This window comes from Salmo trutta, chromosome 9 (genome assembly GCF_901001165.1).
Source record: "Salmo trutta chromosome 9, fSalTru1.1, whole genome shotgun sequence".
Taxonomy (NCBI): Eukaryota; Metazoa; Chordata; class Actinopteri; order Salmoniformes; family Salmonidae; genus Salmo; species Salmo trutta.
The window spans coordinates 13,096,618-13,122,647 of NC_042965.1; the positions used below are offsets into that span (position 1 = coordinate 13,096,618).

General features: G+C 42.2%; 2 protein-coding genes across 4 annotated transcripts; both read right to left on the reverse strand.

Annotated features, from left to right (window-relative positions):
- Nucleotides 1-14,700: 14,700 nt before the first annotated feature.
- On the reverse strand, nt 14,701-17,480 carry LOC115199924 (tubulin beta-1 chain). Its single transcript, XM_029762473.1, has 4 exons — nt 17,328-17,480; nt 16,248-16,356; nt 16,025-16,135; nt 14,701-15,920 (listed from the first exon to the last, which is right to left on the reverse strand). The coding sequence occupies exons 1-4, from the start codon at nt 17,382-17,384 to the stop codon at nt 14,860-14,862; spliced, it is 1,338 nt and encodes a 445-aa protein (XP_029618333.1). The 5' UTR covers nt 17,385-17,480; the 3' UTR covers nt 14,701-14,859.
- Nucleotides 17,481-22,931: 5,451 nt separating this feature from the next.
- Nucleotides 22,932-24,724, reverse strand: im:7150988 (Golgi-associated plant pathogenesis-related protein 1). 3 transcript variants are annotated; one of them, XM_029762475.1, is made up of 6 exons: nt 24,653-24,709; nt 24,424-24,452; nt 24,007-24,216; nt 23,751-23,828; nt 23,427-23,576; nt 22,932-23,207 (listed from the first exon to the last, which is right to left on the reverse strand). In XM_029762475.1, the coding sequence occupies exons 2-6, from the start codon at nt 24,428-24,430 to the stop codon at nt 23,128-23,130; spliced, it is 525 nt and encodes a 174-aa protein (XP_029618335.1). In that variant the 5' UTR covers nt 24,431-24,452; nt 24,653-24,709; the 3' UTR covers nt 22,932-23,127. The 3 variants fall into 3 exon arrangements, with proteins under 3 accessions (XP_029618335.1, XP_029618334.1, XP_029618336.1); XM_029762474.1 differs by having other exon boundaries at nt 23,427-23,828; nt 24,653-24,724; XM_029762476.1 differs by lacking the exon at nt 23,751-23,828 and having other exon boundaries at nt 24,653-24,708.
- Between the last annotated feature and the right edge of the window lie 1,306 nt (nt 24,725-26,030).

Sequence of the window (26,030 nt, forward strand, 5' to 3'; positions counted from 1 at the left end):
CCAATGGATCTAACTGCTAATGCAGGCTAATAGATAGAGAACACTTGGATAAAAGTTGACCACTTTAGGATGCTCAGCACCCACTCTACCTTAACCTGACCTTGACCTCAACACTGTATTTTATCCATATCATTTACCGTCCCCCATAGAACTCAACATATCTGAGATACATACATCCCCCAGTGGAGGCAGCTGAGGGTGGGACAGCTAATAATAATGGCTGGAATGGAGTCAATGGAATGGTATCAAACAAATCAAACGAGGTTTTTATGTGGTTGATGTCATTCCATGGACTCCATTCCAGCCGTTATTATGCGCCGTCCTCCCCTCAGCAGCCTCCACTGACATCACCAATATTAAACACTGAGTATACAAGACATTAAGCACACCTGCTCTTTCCATGAAATAGACTGACCAGGTGAAAGCTATGATCTCTTATTGATGTCACTTGTTAAATCCACTTCAAACAGTTTAGATGAAGGGGAGGAGACAACTGAGACATGGATTGCGTATGTGTGCCATTCAGAGGGTGAATGGGAAAGACAAAAGATTTAAGTGCTTTGAAAGAGGTATGTTAGTAGGTGCCAGGCACACCGGTTTGTGTCAAGAACTGCAATGCTGCTGGGTTTTCCATGCTCTACCGTTTCCTGTCTATATCAAGAATGGTCCACCACCCAAAAGACATCCAGCTAACTTGACACAACTGGTGGAAGTTTTGGAGTCAAAATGGGCCAGCATCCCTGTGGAACGCTTTAGACACCTTGTAGAGTCCATGCCCCAATGAATTGAGACTGTTCTGAGGGCAAAAGGGGGGGGGGGGGGTGCAACTCAATATTAGGAAGGTGTTCCTAATGTTTGCTATACTCAGTGTATATTAACTTGTATAATGATCACCAGCACACCCTTATACCACCCACCACTGCGACCTGTATGCTCTAGTCGGCTGGCCCTCACTATATATCGTCGCCAGACCCACTGGCTCCAGGTCATCTATAAGTCTATGCTAGGTAAAGCTCCGCCTTATCTCAGCTCACTGGTCACGATAACAACACCCACCACGCGCTCCAGCAGGTATATCTGTCACGACTTCCTCCGAAGCCGGTCCCTCTCCTTGTTCGGGCGACGTTCGGCGGTCGACGTCACCGGCCTTCTAGCCATCGCCGATCCATCTTTCATTTTCCATTTGTTTCGTCTTGTCTTCCCACACACCTGGTTTCAATTCCATCATTACATGTTGTGTATTTAACCCTCTGTTCTCCCCCCCCCCATGTCCTTGTCCGGAATTGTTTATTGTAGTGCTTGTGCACGTTATGCTGGAGTGTGACGGGTTTTACCCATTGATTTATTTGTACTGTTTACGGTGGTTTTATTTATTAAACTGCGCCGTTGTAAGTCAGTTTTGCTCTCCTGCGCCTGACTTCTCTGCTGCCAGTACGCACCCCTTACAATATCTCACTGGTCATCCCCAAAGCCAACACCCCCTTTGGCCGCCTTTCCTTCCAGTTCTCTGCTGCCAATGACTGGAACGAATTGCAAAAAGCTGGAGACTTATATTTCCCTCACTAACTTTAAGCATCAACTATCTGAGCAGCTAACCGATTGCTGCAGCTGTACATAGCCCATCTGCAAATAGCCCACCCAATCTACCTACCTCATCCCCATATTGTTTTTATTTACTTTTCTGCTCTTTTGCACACCAGTATTTCTACTTGCACATCAACATCTGCTCATCTATCACCCCAGTTAATTTGCTAAATTGTAATTACTTCGCTACTATGGCCTATTTATTGCCTTACCTCCTCACGCCATTTGCACACACTGTATATAGACTTTCTTTTTTTTCTATTGTGTTACTGACTGTACGCTTGTTTATTCCATGTGTAACTCTGTGTTGTTGTTTGTGTCGCACTGCTTTGCTTTATCTTGGCCAGGTCGCAGTTGTAAATGAGAACTTGTTCTCAACTAGCTAACCTGGTTAAATAAAGGTGAAATAATTGTTTTTAAATAAATACCTTTATGAAGACAAATGAGAAGAGTGTGGAAGTTAACTTCAGAAGCACAGAGACCCAGTCAGACAGCGATCACAGACAGACAACCATTCAGAGACACATTCATCTCTCTATTGTCATCGTCCCAGCATGAAGAAAATATGGCTTCTGCATCTACAGTACAGAACCCAGAATGATGCCACTTAACTGCAAACACCTCCTCAGATTTGGCTTGGTATCTGAAAAGAAAAATAGGAAGGGAAGGCAGAAATCAATAAACGCCATCTACGCCTGAGGGGTCCCCCAATTTCCTCCAAACCACTCTACCCCCTGGGCAGTGGGGGAAACAATGGCGGAGCATCAATACCTGCAATTGGGGGAATGTAGGTGGGGTGGGAGACAGCAGGGCTCACAGCACAAATGGGTCACCTCTCCTCCAGACACTAAATGGGCCCCAATCGTTTGCATCAATTCAGTCCGGTGGGAGACAGAGGACAGGTTGGGGTATGGGAGCCATTAAGACTGCTTGGGAATAAAAGGCAGTAACAGGGGAGGTAGAGGGGTGTGGATGTTTGAGGTCAGGTAGAGATAGGGACACAGGGTGGTATAGGTGTTTTCAATTACTGGCAAATTCAGAGCAATTTCCTCATCTTTCCGCCAAGCCCCCCCTCTGTGAGGGTGATTGGAGGCTCACACAATAGAGGCGGGAAGATCAGCATCAGTTGTGTGGTTGTTTGAGTGGGGGTGGGTGGATAAAGGTATAGAGGGGGTGTTTTTTCATTTGTGTGTCTCATTTTACCTTTCTCAGTCACCTTGCAGCTTTATATTGAGCAGTGTTTTTATAGAAAAGGTAAAAAATATTGTTTCAAGTTCTCCGTAGATATTGATAAAAAAACTTCCTGAATACTGATATACGTACTTATGGATTTAAAGATAACAGACAGACAGGATGGATTAAGTATATTGTCCCAATGAATAGGGCAAAAACAGTTTGTGTTTCTGCAGACTTCACAAGAGGAATCTACCATCTAAAGGGTGTTTCCACAATATCCTGTGCAACTTTTGGAAAAGGAGGAGACCGTTTTTACACTCAATCAGGTGTAAGATGTACTGTATGAGAAAGACTAAACAGTAAAAATCCTTGTTTCACCAAGGACAAAGAAACTGCAGTAAGTAACATGCTCACATACTCTCAACTACTTCAGCTTCCGACTAAAGCTGGCGTTGGGAAGCAGCTCTCTTGTAATCAGCTTGTCAGATGAAACTGTTTTGTGTCATCTGGTTAAACACTTTACTTTCCCTGTCTGCGACTGAACCAACTTCAAAGGGCCCCGTAGCCTACAGTAAAACTCTAGACAGAAAGTTCCCCCCTGCAGATGTTGCCACATGAACATATGAGAGCCTTGATAGCAGGTACTATCAACAATATCACATCCCCTGCACCCTGACTCCTCTATGAGGAGAGGGTAGCCATGTTACACACTCACTGTAATGTTATAACATTTTCTCATTTTGATATTCAGAAATTATGTTGCACCCGCAATTCAGCTCTCTCTCTCTCTCTCTCTCTCTCTTGCATCCATCTATGGGGGTGGATGAGGGTTCTTGGGGTTTTCCATATCTACTTCTGCATGCACATTCCCAATGTATGTACCAGATGGGCAAACAGACAGAGCTGCTACTGGTGCCACTTGAGCATGTCTTTGTCGTAGATTATTAATCAGTGGAGTAAACAGTAGTAAATGTCATGTTGAGTGCATTTGATTGGTCCCCGAGTGCTCCATCAGATTAAAGTGTAAATAGATAGTTAACACTCACATGCCAGTGTAGATCCACACACAAACATTTAACGAGTGTGTCATTAAACCATACACTGTAGCAATAAGAACACCCTGCTTTTCGTCTCCTTAAAACAACAGACAATCACTTGACTGCAATGTGCATAATCACTAGAAATGTCTAGAAACCCAAATTGCTTGACAATGTGTTAAAGATAAATGATTGTTTCCATATCTCTGGTGCCTAGGCCATACTGTGTACAGGTTGTATAGACAGAGCTGCAGGGCACAGAGTACAAAGTAAACCATTTCCTGATCTCTGTTATTTCAATCATAAATAACAAACCTACAGTATTCCAAAACCATAATTTTCAGTTCAAACAAATACTGACTGCAACTCACAAGCATAAAATCTGTTCAGCGACACACCACTGTACCCTAGTGGAAGTCCCAGTGCTTGCATGTGAATATTGCCTTGCACTTCACTGGGCACCATTGTTCCTATATCCCTAGGTGGAGGAATGGATGGGTAGATTGGCAGACTCCCATTGGACGAAAACAATGGTCAATAGTGCAAAGCCTTTAGCAGCACCAAGCTCCTAAAGCCTATGCCTCCTCACCACATTCCCCTGACTAGCACCACACAGATTACTGACAGATGGGAAGAAGCACATTCTACACTATGTCTGTATGAGAAAGAGTGGGATTGTGCATGTATGTTTATTGTAATACTGTGTGTGTGTGTGTGTGTGTGTGTGTGTGTGTGTGTGTGTGTGTGTGTGTGTGTGTGTGTGTGTGTGTGTGTGTGTGTGTGTGTGTTGCAGATATTGATCACAGATCTCTAAATTAAAATAGCACAATCAAACATCAATGACAAGCTTCCAGGATACATATTCCAGAGCTAAAACGATATAATGGAACGTCTTTGTAAAGCAGCACAACATCACAGTATGATCTCTGGTTTTGATGAGGGCAGAATCCCAAAATAAACATCTCTGAATGGGTTTCAAAGGCAATAGCTCAGTGAAAGATGAAACCTATCAACTGATTACTTTAATTTATTATGGCCTGCCCCTTCTGTCTGTCTTCACCGGTCTACAGGAACTCACAGACTGTTAACACTAACCTGTTTCTAAACTGAGCCACATACTCTCTATGATCTATATTTAACTCGGCTTGTGTTAGAACGGGGCTGTGTGTCAGAGGGTTGATGATTGTGCATATGAGGTAGGAGCTCAGTGTCATTTTCCAACAAGGCCTCTAAATTTAGCCTGGTTAAAGGCAGCAGCGAGCCGAGCGGGTGGTGACCTACTCCTATTGAACTACAAACTGCTCTGGTCCAGCTGTTATTCCGTCAGCTGTTCCTATTTTTCCTTTTTTTGTTGGTGTGTGTATGTCTTGGTACCACTTGTGTTTTGGTGGAAAGGAAGGGGTGAGTTGTAAATGCTTTATCTGATGATTGCTAGTGTTGTTTATTGGACGTGGGCACATTTGCTGTACTAGTTGACGTTTGAGGATATGGTATAATCAAATATTTTACAATATGTATAATATGACATTAGTCTAACAAATTAGGGAGTTAGAGATTTGCCCAGATTTAGCTAATAATAACTGAAAAACATTCCACTTATTTTGGTAGCTACATGTTTTTTACCCACTGTTTTTTACCCACTGTGTTGGTCAGCGTGTGCAGTGCAGTTGTTGATCATTTCTTAGTAATTTCAAGGGTGCCTGGATATCTAACCCTGTACTAGGGATTGCCATTACTGAGAGGATGGCTGAGGGCTACTTGGCATAGGGACTGTTTATCTGTGACCGGACCGCTGCTTTTTTGCAAGTCACAGCTTTGTGATTTGCAACAGGGAGTCAGTCAGCCAGAGGCGATGGATCAGTCAGAGGGGCTATTAAGCAGGAGTGGTATAAACAGGCCTGACCCCCTGGTACGAGAGGCCTATCTGATGACTACATCAACTATGTGACCGCAGGGCCCGACGGCCACGTAGGGCCACCCCCTACAGCCACAGCAGCAGCCCTGCGCCATGCTGGGGACCAGCTGCTCATTAGGTTCCCCATCTTCTTCATGGGCTGGCCACACGTCTTCCAGGATGTGACTGAGATCTCAGCCTGCCCCATGCTCACCGCCATCCTAGACGAGCACTTTGCACCCTGCAATCCCCGGAGGGCGGCGGCGAGACCTGGCCTGAAGCGCTGTGCTGTCTGTGTATATGCTGGCTGGCCAGATGGCCCTGCACTGCCACGAGAGTGGCATGGACGGAATCGTGCCTCAGTTTAAGGAGTGTGTGGGGGGTTATGTGGAGAGGGTCATCTGTCCAGAGATTAGGGACAAGGGTGGATGGGTAAGTTCACTGGTCAAGGTTCTTCACTGGCATAGTAAGACTAGGATACAGTTTACAATGTGGTTACGTTGTACTGTTATGGCTGTTGTTGTGAATCTGGCATTCTAACTCCTTGGATCTAGTTATGTTAACTGTTGTTGGTAGACAGGCTTTGTGAGCTGCTTTGGGCAGAAGCAGGACTTGGAGGCCTAGGTGAAGAATGTGTGCTGCTGGACTCTATTGCTATTGGTCACCAGCATCCTATCCTATTTCCTGTGGAAACAAAAAATAGCTTAAACAACACCCCCACCTGGTGACCACAATCAGATAGCTCCAAAAGTCTGCTTTGTGAATAAATATTTCCCCAAAGCCTCTCGTTTCCAAACGCATCTCAATGACCCGCTATCCCCTATTTTAAACCATTGAGGTGTGCATTAACAGTAGAGTTTTTTTAAAACAATAACATCAACAATGCACATCATACATACATTCACATCATGTGTATCATGTATGAGTAACTTAAAACCTCTGAATCATTATCTCAGTAATAGCTTTTTTCACAAGTATGGGGTCCATTAGTACAAAACTCAAAACAGATCATCAAAAAAGCAGTTGTTTCAAAACTCTAAGCACATTTTCAATTGACTATGTACAATACACAAAATCATACAGTCACTGTTTCTTCTAGAAATACGTTTCACATTCAAATCAAATCAAATTTTAATGGTCACATACACATGGTCAGCAGATGTTATTGCGAGTGTAGCGAAATGCTTGTGCTTCTAGTTCTAGCAATATCTAACAAGTAATCTAACAATTCCACAACAACTACTTCATACACACAAATCTAAGTAAAGGGATGGGATAAGAATGCATATGTATAAATACAGTTGAAGTCAGAAGTTTACATACACCTTAGCCAAATACATTTAAACTCAGGTTTTTCACAATTCCTGACATTTAATCCCAGTAAAGATTCCCTGTCTTAGGTCAGTTAGGATCACCACTTTATATTAAGAAAGTTAAATGTCAGAATAATAGTAGAGAGAATGATTTATTTCAGCTTTTATTTCTTTCATCACATTCCCAGTGGGTCAGAAATTTACATACACCCAATTAGTATTTGGTAGCATTGCCTTTAAACTGTTTAACTTAGATCCTCAAAAGGTTCTACAGCTGCACCATCGAGAGGATCCTGACCGGTTGCATCACCGCCTGGTATGGCAACTGCTCAGCATCTGACCGTAAGGCGCTACAGAGGGTAGTGCAAACGGCCCAATACATCACTGGGGCCAAGCTTCCTGCCATCCAGGACCTATATAATAGGCGGTGTCAGAGGAAAGCCAGTCACCCAAGTTATAGACTGTTTTCTCTGCTACCGCATGGCAAGCGGTACCGGAGCGCCAAGTCTAGGACCAAAAGGCTCCTCAACAGCTTCTACCCCCAAGCCATAAGACTGCTGAACAATTCATCAAATCGCCACTGGACCATTTACATTAACCCCCCCCCCCCCCCCCTCCCTTTTGTACACTCGCTGTTTGTTACCTATGCATAATCACTTTGCCCCCACCTACATGTACAGATTACCTCAACTAGCCTGTACCCCTGCACACTGACTCGGAACCGGTGCCCCCAGTATATAGCCTCGTTATTGTTATTGTGTTACTTTTATTATTACTTTTTATTTGTCTACTTGGTAAATATTTTCTTCTTCTTGAACTGCGCTGTTGGTTAAGGGCTTGTAAGTAAGCACCTCACGGTAAAGTCTACACTTGTTGTATTCAGCGCATGTGACAAATAAAATTTGATTTGATTTGATGCAAGATATGTAAAGATCATTATTAAAGTGGCATTAATTAGAGTTGCCAATGATTTCAAGGCTATATGTACAGTGCCTTGCAAAAGTATTCACCCCCTTGGCATTTTTCCTATTTTGTTGCATTACAACCTGTAATTGAAATGGATTTTTATTTGGATTTCATGTAATGGACATACACAAAATAGTCCAAATTGGTGAAGTGAAATGAAAAAAAAACATTTTTCAAATTTGTTATTTTATTTTTTAAACGGAAAAGTGGTGCGTGCATATGTATTCAGCCCTTTGCTATGAAGCCCCTAAATAGGATCTGGTGCAACCAATTACCTTCAGAAGTCACATAATTTGTTAAATTAAGTCCACCTGTGTGCAATCTAAGTGTCACATGATCTGTCACATGAACTCAGTATATATACACCTGTTCTGAAAGGCCCCAGAGTCTGCAACACCACTAAGCAAGCGGAACCACCAAGCAAGGAGCTCTCCAAACAGGTCAGAGACAAAGTTGTGGAGAAGTACAGATCAGGGTTGGGTTATAAAAAAATACCTGAAACTTTGAACATCCCACGGAGCACCATTAAATCCATTATTAAAAAAAGGAAAGAATATTGCACCACAACAAACCTGCCAAGAGAGGGTCGCCCACCAAAACTCATGGACCAGGCAAGGACGACATTAATCAGAGCGGCAACAAAGAGACCAAAGATAACCCTGAAGGAGCTGCAAAGCTCCACAGCGGAGATTGGAGTATCTGTCCATAGGACCACTTTAAGCCGTACATTCCACAGAGCTGGGCTTTACAGAAGAGTGTCCAGAAGAAAGCCATTGCTTAAACCTGTTATGGCTTGAATCCCGTTAGCGGGATCGATATGACGACAGCCAGTGAAAGTGCACAGCGGCAAATTCAAAACAACAAAAATCTCATAATTAAAATTTCTCAAACATACAAGTATTATACACCATTTTAAAGATACTCCTTAATCTAACCACAGTGTCCGATTTCAAGAAGGCTTTACGGCGAAAGCAAAACATTAGATTATGTTAGGACAGCACCTAAACAAGAAAAACCACACAGCCATTTTCCAAGCAAGCAGAGGCATCACAAAAACCAGAAAGTCAGCAAAAATAAATTACTAACCTTTGATGATCTTCATCAGATGACACTCCCAGGACTCAATGTTACAAAATACATGTATGGTTTGTTCGATAAAGTTCATATTTATATCCATAAACCCCATTTTACATTGCCGCGTGATGTTCAGAAAATGTATTCCCACCAAAACCCCCAGTGAATGAGCACATCAATTTACAAAAATACTCATCATAAATGTTGATAAAATTTACAACAGTTATTGAAATAATTATAGATATACTACTCCTTAATGCAACCGCTGTGTCAGATTTTAAAATAGCTTTTCGGCGAAAGCACATTTGTCAATATTCTGAGTACAGAGCTCAACCATCAAAGCAAGCTATACAGATACCAGCAAAGTTCTGGAGTCAACTAAACTCAGAATTGGTATTATAAATATTCCCTTACCTTTGATGATCTTGGTCGGAATGCACTACCAGGACTCCTACTTCCACAAGAAATGTTATTTTTGTTCGAAATACTCCATATTTATGTCCAAATACCTCTGTTTTGTTCGTGCGTACAGATCACTATCCAAAGGCATAACGTATGAGCGTAAAGTAAGAGACAAAAAGTCAAATAGTTCCATTACCGATCGTGGAAACATGTCAAACAATGTTTACAATCAAGCCTTAGGGTCTTTTTAAAATAAAACATTGATCATATTTGAACCGGACAATAGTGTATTCATTACAGAAGAAAAAGAATGAGCGGCGCCCCAGCGTGAGCGCGCAGTAAACAACTCACTGCTCCCAGGCAGTCCACTGATAGACTGAGCTGCTATTCTCTGCCCAGTAACAGGAAACGCATGAAACAAGTTTCTAAAGGCTGTTGACAGCCAATGGAAGCCTTAGGAAGTGCAAAATGACCCCACAGACACTGTAGTTTGAACAGGGATTAGATAGAACTACAAATCACTTCCTGGTTGGATTTGTTTCTCAGGGTTTTGCCTGCCTTATGAGTTCTGTTATACTCACAGATATCATTCAAACAGTTTTAGAAACTTCAGAGTGTTTTCTATCCACATCTACTAATAATATGCATATCTTAGTTTCTGGGAGTGAGTAGGAGGCAGTTTACTCTGGGCACGTCAGTCATCCAAGCGACTCAATACTGACACCATCGATAAGAAGTTTAACTTAGTGCGGCGATCCCGCTAGCGGGATCATATTCGACAACATCCGGTGAAATCGGAGCACGCCAACTTCAAAATATAAAGAAGGACTTTATCGAACAAAACGACCATTCATTGTGTAGCTGGGACCCTTGGGATTGCAAACAGAGGAAGATCTTCAAAAGTAAGTGATTTATTTTATCGCTATTTGTTATTTCGTGATGCCTGTGCTGGTTTGGAAAATATGCTAATGTGAGGCGCTGTCCTCAGACAATCGAATGCTATGGTTTCGCTGTAAAGCCTTTTTGAAATCTGACAACGCAGTTCGATTACCAAGATTCTAAGCTAAGGAATCATGTATGACACTTGTATTTTCATGAATGTCTTATTTCTTGCTTGTTTCACAATACAAAAATATTTTGCATCTTCAAAGTGGTAAGCATGTTGTGTAAATCAAATGATACAACCCCCCAAAAAACTATTTTCATTCCAAGTTGTAAGGCAACTATAATGAACATGGTGGGAGACAGAGAGCAGGTTTCAAGCACAGGGTGCAGTAGGTGTTTATTGTAAATGACCACAGGAGGAGGCAGGTAGCTGGGTCCAGGGGCAGGCAGAAGGTCATACACATGGGGTCCAAAAAGGCAACAAGCAGGGAAAAGGCTAGTAACGTCGTCCAGGAGATCAGGCAATAGGTTGATAACAGGAAATCCGATAGGTACAGGCAGTTAATAGACAAAAGGAGTCGTTAGTGAGGCAGCCAAAACTATCATACACGGGAGGAATAAAATAAGGGAAAAACAGCGCTCCGAATAGAAGTGTGTCACAAAACAAACAATACCTCACAATGATGGGGTACAAAGAATTGAACTAAATAGTGTGTGATATTGACATGCAGGTGTGTGAACAGGTGATCAGAATTCAGGTGATTAGGATCTGGAGAGTGAGCTGCGTTCAGGGGATCTATGTGTTTGAGAGTGTGAGCTGGAAAGTGGGCTGGAAAGTGAGCTGCGTTCAAGGGATCTACGTGTTTGAGAGTGTGAGTTGGAAGCAGATGTTACAGCAAAAAAATAGGAAAAATGCCAAGGGGGGTGAATACTCTTGCAAGCCACTGTAGGTAGCAGCCTCTCTGTGTTAGTGATGGCAGTTTAACAGTCTGGATGGCCTTGAGATAGAAGCTATTTTTCAGTCTCTCGGTCCCAGCTTTGATGCACCTGTACTGACCTCGCCTACTGGATGGTAGCGAGGTGAACAGGCAGTGGCTCGGGTGGTTGTTGTCCTTGATGATCTTTTTGGCCTTCCTGTGACATTGGGTGCTGTAGGTGTCCTGCAGAACAGTTTGCCCCCGGTGATGCGTTGTGCAGACCGCACCACCCTCTGGAGAGCCCTGCGGTTGTGGGCAGTGCAGTTGCCGTACCAGGTGGTGATACAGCCCGACAGGATGCTCTCAATTGTGCATCTGTAACAGTTTGTGAGGGTTTTAGGTGACAAGCCAAATTTCTTCAGCCTACTTAGGTGGAAGAGACGCTGTTGGGCCTTCTTCACCACACTGTCTGTGTGGGTGGACCATTTCAGTTTGTCCGTGATATGTACGCCGAGGAACTTAAAACTTTCCACCTTCTCCACTGCTGTCCTGTCGATGTGGATAGGGGGGTGCTCCCTCTGCTGTTTCCTGAAGTCTACAACCATCTCTTTTGTTTTGTTGACGTTGAGTGCGAGGTGGTTTTTTGACACCACACTCCGAGTGCCCTCACCTCCTCCATATAAGCTATCTCGTCGTTGTTGGTGATCAAGCCTAATACTGTTGTGTCGTCTGCAAACTTGATGATCGAGTTGGAGGAGTGCATGGCCATGCAGTCATGGGTGAACAGGGAGTTTTGCAATACATGTGCATATAAAGGAATTCCCTTTCACAATGCAATGCTCACATTACTTTTGATATGATTCTCTTCTCTTTTGTTAAAAGACATTTTACTATTACTTGTGCTGACTGTGTGGGGGTTCACACTGCTTTAATTTCATTGGCCAATACAGTACTGTAATACCGTAATATATACCATTTATGTAACAGTCCACACATTTGGGTATGTGAATCCAGTGGGAATCGAACCCACAACTCTGGTGTTGCTAGTATCATGCTGTTATGAACTGAGCCACGTACAGGACCAGTACAATGCATAAGTACAATACTGTAAAATACAATAAACAATTACAATACAGGTGGAAGATGTATGATTTCCATCCCCATGAGCGTACCACCCTCCAAGCCGTGGATGAGGTTTGCAATGATTTCAATCCAGATCTGCCAGGCTTGGATTCGACCATGCCAAAAGTTTTTTCCCCAGGTGCATGAACAATGAGGACATTTACTGCAATGTTGATGATAAGCTATTGCCAAATGCTCAAGACAGCCTTGATTCAAACTAGTGCCTGTTAAACATTCTGTCTTATTTCATTTGATTACAGTACACCAATGTTGTAATGATATCTGAACAATATTTTTTTTGCATCAATGCTTGTGAAAGATTAATTCAATGATCAAACCTTTGACAACAAATGGGATAAAAAATAATGTAAATGTGATGTTCAGTAGATTTTTATGGGTAGTGCAAGTGTATTGCCTAATGTAAAAGAGAAAAAAAAATGTAAAAAAGGTATAATGTACTATAATTTACAGTACTGTAGCATACTACATTCAAATGATTTGCTATTGGTTGTTAAAATAACAAAATGTAGAAGATATTATGTTGTGTTTTGGTTATTACACCAATGTACTCATTATAGACTGAACAAAAATATAAACGCAACATGTAAAGTGTTGGTGCCATGTTTCATGAGCTGAAATAAAAAATCTGACAATTTTACATATGCACAAAAAGCTTATTTCTTACATCCCTATTAATGAGCATTTCCCCTTTGCCACTTGACAGGTGTGGCATATCAAGAAGCTGATTAAACAGCCCGATCACTACACAGGTGCAGCTTGAGCTGTGGACAATAAAATGGCACTTTAAAACGTGCAGTTTTGTCACACAACATAATACCACAGATGTATCAAGTTTTGAGGGATTGTGCAATTGGCATGCTGACTGCAGGAATGTCCACCAGAGCTGTTGCCAGAGAATTGAATGTTAATTTCTCTACCATAAAACGTTGTTTTAGAGAATTTGGCAGTACATCCAACCAGTCTCACAAAGATGTCTACATACAAAATGAATGCACAATGAAAGGTTTTGAAAGTAAGACTGGCTGGGTACTTGTAAAAGTAGTACCAAAGCGATAAAAAAAAACTGTAATGTGCCAGAGGGTGGAAGAATATTTGAATAGTTATCACGAGGTGTTGCTGGGCAGGATGAACACGTCACAGACAGGGATAATATTGCCTGACAGGCAGGTACTGAACTTTGCTATGTAAACGTTGACATATAACAGTTTCAGGGATCAACAAACATACAATAGGCTCACAGTATTAACCAGCCAGTGGGTTTACAACAGAATCATAATTCTATTCAGGAGAGATAAGCTTTTCACTCTGCATATCAGGTGTCCGCATTAGGATATACAAAACTGAAAATGCCAAATCCAGCTGAATTTTTTTCTTCTTCTTTGGAATGTCAAATTCAACCTATGGCTACATAATGACTGTACAGACATTCTAATGTTAGTCATGTACACATTTGTCAGCCAAATGAACAATAAACTTCATTATGATGCATGTATGCTTATGCTTGTGTGTGCCAACATGAAAATAGACATAAGGAACTAAATAGGGACTACGAAATATCACTGTTTGCCAATTTGGTGTTAAGATTACATAGGATAGAAGTCTTTAGATAACTAGCAGGGTTATTCGTTTTACAGTGCATGTTGTCAGACTAAATCATAGCTTGCATGACTAAAATTCCAAACATTTAAAACAGACATGCCATGAGCTTAACTCGCTAAGATTTCAGAGGCATGGCTAAACAAATCTTTGAGCCGTGGCTCAGAGAACTAGCACATGACTGTGCTCAGGAACACTGTAGCCACTCATCTTACGGTGTACAGAAAACCTACAGGAATGTCAATTATGGGGTTTCATAAATGCACCAGCAGCTCTACATTTATAAAACGATGTTATGTTTAAGCAATAAGGCCCTGAGGGAGTGTGGTATATGGCCAATATACCATGGCTAAGGGCTGTATCCAGTCACGACGCAACGCAGTGCCTGGATACAGCCCTTAGCCGTTGTATATTGGCTATACACCACAAACCCCCAAGGTGCCTTATTGCTATTATAAACGTGATTAGAGCAGTAAAAATAAACGTTTTAACACACCAGTGGTATATGGTCTGATATACCGCAGCTGTCAGCCAATCAGCACTTAGGGCTCAAACCACCCAATTTATGATGCATATTGTTGCCATGTAAAGAGGTTATCACCAAAAAAAAACAACCTGTATGCTTAGTTAAATAACTGGTGGATGGCAGAAGTGTATTATTGGGTATTTTATTTATTGAAAAATAGTAATCATTGAATCAAGGGAAACAGCACTTTAAACATAAGAAATTTTATTGACATGTTTCTGTACAGACAAGAAATGACAGTAATAGCAGAGATGACAAAACATAACGGACAGATAATGGAACACTGGAAAGGTTGAGACTGACATGTCAGTGAATACAGCTTGGAAGAGCACAATTACACAAACATTTAGGCCAGCTCCTCTTCTCCCTCCTCCTCAAACTCTCCCTCCTCCTCAGCGGTGGCGTCCTGGTACTGCTGGTACTCAGAGACCAGGTCATTCATGTTGCTCTCTGCCTCAGTGAACTCCATCTCATCCATACCCTCTCCTGTGTACCAATGTAGGAAAGCCTTACGCCTGAACATGGCTGTGAACTGCTCGGAGATACGCTTGAAGAGCTCCTGGATTGCTGTGCTGTTGCCAATGAAGGTGGCGGCCATCTTGAGGCCACGGGGGGGAATGTCGCAGACGGCGGTCTTGACATTGTTGGGGATCCATTCAACGAAGTAGCTGCTGTTCTTGTTCTGCACGTTCAGCATCTGCTCGTCTACCTCCTTCATGGACATTCGTCCGCGGAAGATGGCAGCCACTGTAAGGTAGCGTCCGTGGCGGGGGTCGCAGGCGGCCATCATGTTCTTGGCATCGAACATCTGCTGGGTGAGCTCGGGAACAGTGAGGGAGCGGTACTGCTGGCTTCCCCTGCTGGTGAGGGGGGCAAAGCCAGGCATGAAGAAGTGGAGACGGGGGAATGGCACCATGTTGACGGCCAGCTTGCGGAGGTCAGCATTCAGCTGTCCTGGGAATCGCAGGCAGGTTGTGACGCCGCTCATTGTGGCCGACACCAGGTGGTTGAGGTCGCCGTAGGAGGGAGTAGTGAGTTTCAGGGTACGGAAGCAGATGTCGTAGAGAGCCTCGTTGTCAATACAGAAGGTCTCGTCAGTGTTCTCCACTAGCTGGTGGACTGACAGGGTGGCATTGTAGGGCTCCACCACAGTGTCTGATACTTTGGGTGAGGGCACCACGCTGAAGGTGTTCATGATGCGGTCGGGGTACTCTTCACGGATCTTGCTGATGAGCAGGGTGCCCATGCCAGAGCCAGTTCCACCTCCCAGGGAGTGGGTGAGCTGGAAGCCCTGCAGACAGTCACAGCTCTCTGCCTCTTTCCTCACCACATCCAGGACTGAGTCCACCAGCTCAGCTCCCTCTGTGTAGTGGCCCTTGGCCCAGTTGTTTCCAGCACCACTCTGGCCTGCAAAATAAGAGATGTGTAAATCATCTCTCCTTTCTTTGGTGACATCATCTACAGTATCTTGTATCATAAAGTAAATTAAAATATGAAGCAAAGGGACCTACCGAACACAAAGTTGTCAGGTCTGAAGATCTGGCCGAAGGGTCCGGATCTCACAGAGTCCATGGTCCCTGGCTCCAAGTCCACAAGCACAGCGCGGGGCACGTATTTACCACCTAGACAACCATGAGGCAAAGAAAGGTAAATGTCAGAACCACACACGTAATAAATTGAGAAGTATAATAGAATGTAATGAATGTGGTAATAAATTAGACAAACAAGGCTTACCTGAAGCTTCATTGTAGTACACGTTAATCCTATCTAGCTGGAGGTCACTGTCCCCATGGTATGTACCAGTTGGGTCAATGCCATGCTCGTCACTGATCACCTCCCAGAACTGCAAGAGGAGGTTTAGGTTTAAGTCTACAGCACACAATATTAGGTAAGCTAATATGCCATTCAAAGTGGGATCCAGTCATCAAATGCATGTAAACAATAAATACCATTACACTGGTAGGCCTATGCCATTATTACATCGGTTCAATATTCTCATTTGATCACCTCATTGGATCAAATCTACTTTATTGCATTGAACGTTAAATAGGCCTACATACGTTTAAGAGTTAGGCATCTGGAATGAAAACCTCCCTCCTATACAATTCCGCGCGCGCGGCATGACCTCCGATTGGCTGAAACCCATCAGTTATGGTTTTGAAATTCTCAGGTACGTCACTTGCTGAAACACAGCCCACATCCGCCAGAAAAACGGGCGGGGCACGCGCTCAATGAATCGAAAAAAGTGTAGGCCATAATTTATCGTTGAACAAATGTCCAATTCTTTCCTTTTTTGGGGGGGGTAAGAATTCTTATGTATATTAAGACAACCGAATTGTATTCACTACTGAAGCGACTAGTTGTAATATGGCCATGTTATTTGGCATCTGAACTACTTCACATTTTGCGCATTGCAGTAGGTCGGGTAATTATGGTAATCCATAGGCCCACGTATATTCATATTTAATCGATCATTTTGATATTTTTAATACAAAATGTAAAAAAAAATGCAATTTCTTAATACCCATTCTCATGTATATTGACTTACAGTGTCAAGATTATTTCGAGACCAAATAAAACCGGTCGAATAAAAATATACAGAAGTGCATAAATAACACCAAAGCTCTTTTCACTTTTACACAACAAACAAACCAATCAATAGGTTAGGAACATAATTAAGAGTAATTTTCATTAACAATACAGTTCTTTGGGTGTGGTTAACTGGACACTCATACAAAGAACCGGCGATTTTACGTACGCCTATTTATCGCACGAGTTTCACAAAATTCATTTTTTAAAAATAATTGTACAAACCTTAGCTCCGATCTGGTTTCCACACTGTCCAGCCTGAAGATGCACAATTTCCCTCATTTTTACTTTGACTGTAGAACAACTCTTATGCGAATAAAAACCAGTTCTATCCTTTCTTAGACTGCGCTGAAAGAATGTGCTCCCTCACTATATAACAAGAACTTTGTGCCCTCCCCTTAAATTGCATGTCACCAAATCTGAAACATTTATTGGCTAATGCTTATCAGACCCAGTTATTGACACACTTCTACACCAATCATATTCATAAAGAATGATTTTCGTTGGCCTGTTCTTTCTGTCATTCAAACTGAACGCAAACGTGTGATTCTCACATCATCTTGAAGATTTGTCCTACTTCCTTTATGCCGGCGAAAATCTTATCTCTTTTTAAACTGTAATTTCTAACTATATTTTATACAATAAACCGCACAGATTACATGATTAAGAGAGGCATCCGTTAAGTCCTAAAAAATACGTGAAACGTTTTCACATTAAATGGTAAAACTACGAAATACCTCACCAATTTATTCCAAGTCCACGTGGCTCATTGTTACTTTGTAACCATTCGTGGCATTATTATTTTGTTTCGTGCTGGTAGAAGGCAGCTATTTCGTCTTAAGATGTACATTTTGTTATAGAAAATGTATCCAACTAAATATTATATGTGTTCTGTCAAGAAAGGGATCTAATATATCATCGAACAGATGTCAGTTATTTTGTTATCTAATATAATAATCTAAATGTAACGGCCTGTGGCACCAGGCCGGAAACATTCGATGAGATTATAATTACCCAGTCATTTATATCCCCAATTCTCAGTGTTATTGTTGTTACATATTTCTGATTATGGGCGACTCCCTTTTTGCGCATTGTTAAACATGGCTGCCTGGGCTGTGTCAGGTGCGACACACAGACATCTTGGCTGCTGCTCCTTTCCCTTAAAGACCACAGTGAGAACTTCGTCACAGGATTATCATACATAAAGCTAGAATAAATCCTGCATTTACATAGCCTATTATTTGGAATTAATCCATGTCTGATAATATAATGTGTCTCTATGCAAATGCCAATGGCAGACTCTGACCTGTGAACCAAAGTATCTGGCTCCTTAGTATGTGTTACTGTTCACAAGATAGTCTAGTCATAAAGTGACAGACAGTCCAGTAAAATGTTTAAGATGCCATGTTAAATAGTATAAATCATTGTATGGGCAAAGTCTCAATTATATAATATAAAACAACAGGTACATGGTGCAATGAAACAGCTCAAATCCTGTTTAGCATACACTATCGATCTCAACACCCCAGGGAGACTGGAAGGATGAACAGAACTGGGAGGGGTGCAGCAACAGGAGAGAGATAGTGGTCTTGGGAGGGAGCAATGCATGGCTGAGTCAGTGCTGGAATTAGGGCAGGGGGCTTATTAATAGTTAAACTGTGTGCCAGGGGGAGAATGCGTCCGTGACGCCAGCACTCATCAACTGCATGGGCACAGAGCTGTGCGTTGGAGGACAGAGGAGAGACACCCTGTTTCTTTGTTAGTTATGAACGATATCCATTGAGCAAACCTTGATAGAGGACCTAGTTTGATGATAAAGGCCCACTTACAGCTCTTACCACTGTATGCATCACATGCATTTTCATGTAGATTAAGCCTTGAGATGGTTTGGGATGAGTTGGACCGCGGAGTGAAGGAAAAGCAGCCAACAAATGCTCAGCGTATGTGGGAACTCCTTCAAGAATGTTGGAAAAGCATTCCTCATGAAGCTGGTTGAGATCATTTTTGTATCTTTATTTAACTAGGCAAGTCAGTTAAGAACACATTCTTATTTACAATGACGGCCTAGGAACAGAACTGCCATGTTCAGGAGCAGAATGACACATTTTTTATTTTGTCAGCTCGGGGATTCGCTCTAGCATCGATTACCGGCCCAATGCTCTAACCACTAGGCTACCTGTGCCAAGAGTGTGCAAAGCTGTCATCAAGGCAAAGGGTGGCTAATTTGAAGAATCTGAAATATAAAATATATTTGATTTTTTTAAACAAGTTTTGGTTACCGCATTATTCCATATGTGTTATTTCATAGTTTTGATGTCTTCACTGTCATTCTACAATGTAGAACATAGTACATACATGCAGAGTAATAGACATATGCCTATGACTGCAGGCGTTGTTCAGTTGGGCTGGTGACAAATATGACCAACATTTAACCCGAATCTCAACCACAGTGTACTTTCAACTCTAGTTTCATGGCCCCCTCCATTCTTCATACCCTGTAGTGGCCACAGTCACAGAGGACAGGGCACAGTCAGCTGGGTGTGTTAATAGTAACAAGGGGAAAACGGTGGGGCTTTCTTTGTTGGGGCTGACAGTAGAAGAGGAAAGACCCAAGTAATCAGTCACAAAGGCATTTCCATGAATAACATTCTACACAGTGGTAGCAGCTCATTATGGTTTCACACAATACTTCTCCCATACCATCCTCTGTCTGTCACACATATTATCCCTATTTTAGTTCTGTCTCAACCTAGCCTGTATCTTAGCCTTAGCTTCAATCTCAGGTAAACGTAGCAGACAGAAAAGGGATGGGCCTATCCAACAATAGACAGCCTCAAGACAGGACTGCGGGAGTGACATTTCCTTTTCATCCAACCCATTTTTATCCCTCTGCAGTTGCTACTGCGCTGCAGTAAATTCATTATTCATCTGTTTGGAGGGGAATAGAATCTGACTGTACCCTGTGTGGTGTGATGTCATTTGATGTGAGGCTGACAACAAGCTGAGTGTGTCTACTGTACATCCGCATAAAAGCCCCTCCGAGTCGAAGGGAGGGTATTTGCTGGCCTCTTTGTGGACTTAGGTAGCAATTTTCTCAAATTTGGCCATAATGATACCTCATTATCTGCTCACAGTAACATACAGCCTGGCTGTCTCACTAGACTAGAGCTCCCCAGAAGGTTGATGGTTAAATTGCCTTGTCCTGACTCTGCATCTTTCCTGCATCTCCCCACCCTCTGCAGTATTGCACCCTATCCTCTCTGTGTACTGCCAGATAGTGTTGCAGTGGTACATTATGCTACACCCAAAGCAACAGGATTAGAACACTGTAGATATAACAGAATCCGTGTTATATCTTTATTACTACATTATTCTCAGGGTAGTGTGAGAAAGAGGTAGACAGAGCTCCACATCCACATTGTTTGCTCTTGTAATTGATCATCATAACAAAGAGACCATGACCATGCAAAAAAAAAGACTCCCCGGCAGAATGCAAATGCTAGATAGCCTACAATAGTTACAGTCGGAATGTCATGTTGCTTTCCAAGCACTGCGTCCTGACCGTTTTCTACCAGTGTAGAACACATACACACAAGGCAATTTATAAATGGATGCTGATTTGCTACAGTTTGACAGTGGACATATATCTAAAAGATTGTAAAGCACTTGCCACGCCCAGTCCTGCCCAGCTTCAAGAGCTAGCCAGCATATTGGTACAGACAGATGGTTACTTGCTACAAGAGGGTTCTCCCAACAGTTATTTGGGTGACATTTAGTAGTCTAACCGCAAAAATCAGAGGTGGTCTGCCCTGGCCTGCACTATACACTAGAATTGTGGGTGGAGTGGGGGGTGGGACTATTATTACAGGGCAGGTGTTGGACAGGAACAGCTGTGTCTCACAATTATCATGTACTGCACCTTTGTCTCATGTCTGCACTGGTCGGTTGAGGGACGATCGTCGCGTAGGAGTGACGCCATCTGATGTGAGGCAGTGGTACTGTACAGTATGTCTACTGAGGGACCCCAGTGATTCAGCCACAACTCTCCTCAGTATTTACATTCACTCTGAGATGCTGTTACAATAAATAGATGTCTGATCCCTATCTCTAAGTGTAGTAAACTGTATCAGCATATCTGTCCTTAATAAAGCATAACAATCTGTGAGTGAATGGGGGAGTTTCATTATTGTAAGAGAGAGGGAGGAGGGAGGGCACTCCTTCAGTGGTGAGGGAGTAGGCTAGGCTGCATTATGAATAATGGAACATTTCCCAGACGCAGAGGGAATGCATCCTTCTTCCATTGATTTTCCAGAGATTGGCCATGCATGCTTGCCTTTAACTGTGCTTCTTTATCTGTCTCCATAGCTGGTCCCATGGGAGAACAGTCAGTCAGGAAGCACAGCTGATGCTAATACTGCCGGACATTCAACTCCAGACTATGCAGCACATCCACTGAGCTTACTGACGATGATGATACGTACTCAGAGAACATAGTCAGCTGTGGCCCGGGGAAGTCCAGCCCTCCACTATGACACTTACCAAAACAGGCTTACCAAAACATCACATTACAGACAATATACTATGCTGGTTATGTAGTGGGCTATCACTGCCACTGGCGGACTGACTGAGTGGGGTGGTGGCTGAGATGGAAGGTAATGGGTGTGATTGAGGATGAGCCGGTACACTGGATCAATCTGGATTTATAACCTTCTAGAGGGTGCTAATGTAATACTGCTGCATCCAGGATTTTGAGATTAGAGTGGATGCTTTCTTTCCCAAAGACAATGAAAATACATATTTTCATGACCTCTTTAAATAAATACTGGCCCACTAGAGGGCACTCAGAAAAAGCCTCATATCTTGATGTATGGTACAATAGGTTGAACTGTCCATTCATTAATAAATAAATTGCATGTGCGCTCTTTCAAGTCACTCTTTAATCAAATTAATGTAGTCTCCCAATGAAATGCATTTTTCTCTGTGGCGTTTTTTCTCTTTTCTAAGGGCAGAGATTATCTCCAAATGGTTTAAATGAGCTCTGTGGTAGTGACATAGATTTGAATCAATCAATCAATGATTTAAATATTGCCTACCATTTATAGTGTTCTTTGAAGCATATTGGACACAACTACATTCTCCCATAAGACAAAAATCTCTGGGATAGCTTACAAACATATACTCACTTGGTTTGATGATCTTTCAGAGGCCTGCCACTGGAGGCAGCTGCTAAGCAGTCCATTGTGTGTCCGACTCCAAACCCCTCCCTTATTCCACACCCACTCCCAACACTCCCAGAGAGCAATTACATACCAACCATCTACTGCCATCTACTGCCATCTACTGCCATCTTCTGGCTGTGTTGGAAACCATGGCTGTTTATGGATTATTGGAAAAAGACATCCCAGCACACTGGCATTCTTGTATGGGGTATGGATTCATCAAAACAAATCCTAGGTTTGTTAAAAATCACGATGAGAAATTTGAAGAGCATGTAGGAATGCCATTGTGTTGGACTTTGTTTAATATTGACTTATTTTCTCTGTGTACCTGAAGCAGTAGAAAATGTCTGTTAACAATCCTCCTCTTTCATTAGCTTGACAATACAAGTGTCCCAGATATGGCTCATTGAAAGCAGAACAGACCATGAGTATGAGCATGCTGGATCATTTGAATATGTTAGATGTAGGGTTTTGCACCCCGTTTATCTGAGCAGCAGATCGTCCCTGTTGCCTAGTGACTCATCTAGGTTTTGAATGAACAAACTCCAACGGTCTCAACAGTGAATATTGTATGTTTAGCTTATGACAACGTTACAATTCAACACGGATGTCTTGTGAAGCAAAAGCAAACCTTTATTTTTCATTTAAAATACATGAAACCGTACGTCTTTCTTACAGTGAAGGTGATTGGGAATGGTTTGTGTCGATTGGTAAGCCTGTTACGGAGTGAAGCAGCTGCAGACCAATTTGACCAACGATGAGGGTCCGTAGACATGCAGACAGGAGAAGGCTGATCATTATGGCTCCTATAGCACAGTGCATGTTGCCTCGGAGCGAGGTGGTTGGGTAGAGGTGTCTGAACCAAAGTTGTTCTTCTCGCCACCACCTAACAATGCACAGCCTTTTATTACACTGAGACAGCAGAGAATGGTGAAGCATGAGCCTGCTGACATGAGGGGTTAGTAAACTGGGGTAACGTGCAAGAGCAGCATGTACTGTATACCAACACTGTACCCCATGACACTACAGTTACAGTAACAGAACATGACTGGCTTAGTTATCAATTCAGGAGTAGATCATTGATTTTGAATAGACATTCAGTTACCTTCAGGGAGGACGTTATCTATAAAGTATCCCTCCATGTTCATGTTTCCTGCTGTGTTGTACTGGCCTACCACAAAGACAGTCTCGCCATTAATCCCCAGGCCCACCCCCACCTCAGTACTCTCCTTCCACACCACCTGGGTGAAATGGCCTATTGGAGAAATGCCACAATACATAAGGTTATGATTAAAGCGGCCTCTCTGTGTCTTGGCTTTGTTAAATCCAATATGGTTGAAAGCTTTCTGTTTAAGTTCGACATAATTTGCCTTCTGAACACATGATCTCAAACCACACATTTTCCAGAAGATGTGTAATAGCAGTGTACTAGTGTTTGAGGCGAATCCAGGTTTGCTGAAGTTGTAGTCTTTTATCTCGCTGTACCAGTTGTCGACAGCCTCCTTCCCTAAAACATGCAGTCAGGTACAAATGTAAGGACCCGTCCTACTTGACATGGCAAATACACACTGTAATTAGAATGAGTATTAGCACATCTACGGCGAGAGTACCAGTATCAAAGACCCATGAGCCGTCAAACTCTAAAACACAATTTGACAGTGTCATTGTGAATTATTGTAACCCACCCGTTAGAGTATTGGGGGCAGAGCTCCATGTGTAGTAGAGGTTCTCTCCATTGTTCGTGTTGCTGTGCTGCATGGTATTGATTGCTACCAAGTGGTCAGCCCATTCCTGAGCAGAGTTGCACAGGTCTCTGCTCAGGGTCAGTTCGGAGGTGCCATGCTTTCTCCTGTATGCATTGTGGGTATCCAGAAACTCCTGCTCAAAGCTTGCACCTAATAAAATATGCCAATTTAAATGCCACTTTTTCTCTTTTTTTTAAGGATAGTTAGCTAAATATAGGGACATATTTTGAATTCATATATTTATATTTATTTATTCATCAATATTTTTCAGTTATTTTTTCAGAATTTCGTAAATACATGGTCACCATAGACATCGTTCTTGAATATAGACCAGAGTAGAACGAGGCAAATACTGACCTGCCATATTGCTTTTTATGTGTTAAGAGCTGCAAGACAAAAGTAGGTATGGTAAGACTCATTCAGCTGAAGAACACCAAAAAATAAAGAATAATCATGTTTTAATTCTGTGTATAATTCCATTATAAACATAATTTAATTAATTACATTATTGGATGTTGACCGTTAGAGGGATGCTCATAGTAATAATACATGCATTATTCTCTAACTGTATTATCCAAGCACTCACCTGTATATTATGTAGCGGTTGCGGTCTGTCTTCTTTACCTCCTTGTCTCTTTATATGTTGAGACCAAGAAAGCACTTATATAGTTCAGCTGGATCATCTAAAACTGTATGTAGGATACACCCTCTCTCCTCCCTGTAACTATCTGAAGCATTTTGCATTTTGGTGACATTCAGGGAGGGACCTGCTCTTCCACTATGTCCACTATGATACTGAGAGACCAGAGACATGGCTGTTGATTCCACCGCTGAAACACAATAGTGAGACAATAATAAGATGTTCTGAGAAGGTTAATGATGCTTAGTGAATGTCCTTTATTTTGCCTCTCCTAATTATTTCTAGTATTATTTGATGACAGACAAGACAAAGACATTGAACACAGTTTTTGATCAAACCAAATATGAGTTCCTGATGGAATCATGCCTTGTGCTCTTTATTTCTTCTAATCCCTACATAACAAACAGATTAAGAGGCTCTTTTACCATTGCTTAATCTAGGCACCCCCCTGGTTTATTAACCATTATATAACGGGTGGGTCTAATCCTGAATGCTGATTGGTTAAAATCACATTCCAGCCAGTGTCTATTCCACAAGTAACCACCGGCTAAATCTATGATGTTAAAATGCCTATTTACTCTGTTCCATCTGACTGCGCTATCAACTGTCTCAGCCCAGCCAGGCAATTTATAAAATTGATCTTCACCATAAAAAGCATCTCGACATTATCTCACATCTCACATTTAGTTTTCAACAGTGGAGATTTGTATAAACCGTGCTGTCTGTCTCCGACATTTGCAACATTGTTTCAATATTAAAATTAGATCTCCAGCAATCTCATAATAATGAACATGTCGGGAGTCGGAATGAGACAGACAGGCAGGCAGCGTTTCTCAGACAGTCGAAATCATGAATCAGCTAAACAGTTGAAGTCTGAAGTTTACATACACTTAGTTTGGAGTCATTAAAACTTGTTTTTCAACCACTCCACAAATGTCTTGTTAACAAACTATAGTTTTGGCAAGTTGATTAGGACATCTACTTTGTGCATGACACAAGTAATTTTTCCAACAATTGTTTACAGAAAGATTATTTCACTTATAATTCACTGTATCACAATTCCAGTGGGTCAGAAGTTTACATGCACTAAGTTGACTGTGCCTTTAAACAGCTTGGAAAATTGCAGAAAATGATGTCATGGCATTAGAAGCTTCTGAAAGGCCAATTGACATAATTTGAGTCAATTGGAGGTGTACCTGTGGATGTATATCAAGGCCTACCTTCAAACTCAGTGCCTCTTTGCTTGGCATCATGGGAAAATCAACAGAAATCAGCCAAGACCTCAGAAAAAAACTGTAGACCTCCACAAGTCTGGTTCATCCTT

Bases quoted from the DNA above. Each gene is read 5' to 3' on its own strand.
- LOC115199924 (XM_029762473.1), bottom strand. From the start codon at position 17,384: ATGAGGGAAATTGTGCATCTTCAGGCTGGACAGTGTGGAAACCAGATC. The intron at 16,357-17,327 runs GTTTGTACAATT...CTCCTCTTGCAG, and splicing joins GAAACCAGATCGGAGCTAAG to TTCTGGGAGGTGATCAGTGA. The intron at 16,136-16,247 runs GTAAGCCTTGTT...ATGGTTGTCTAG, and splicing joins GTACTACAATGAAGCTTCAG to GTGGTAAATACGTGCCCCGC.
- im:7150988 (XM_029762474.1), bottom strand. The intron at 23,829-24,006 runs GTGGGTTACAAT...TGCATGTTTTAG, and splicing joins TGCCCCCAATACTCTAACGG to GGAAGGAGGCTGTCGACAAC. The intron at 23,208-23,426 runs GTAACTGAATGT...GTGCATTGTTAG, and splicing joins AGATAACGTCCTCCCTGAAG to GTGGTGGCGAGAAGAACAAC.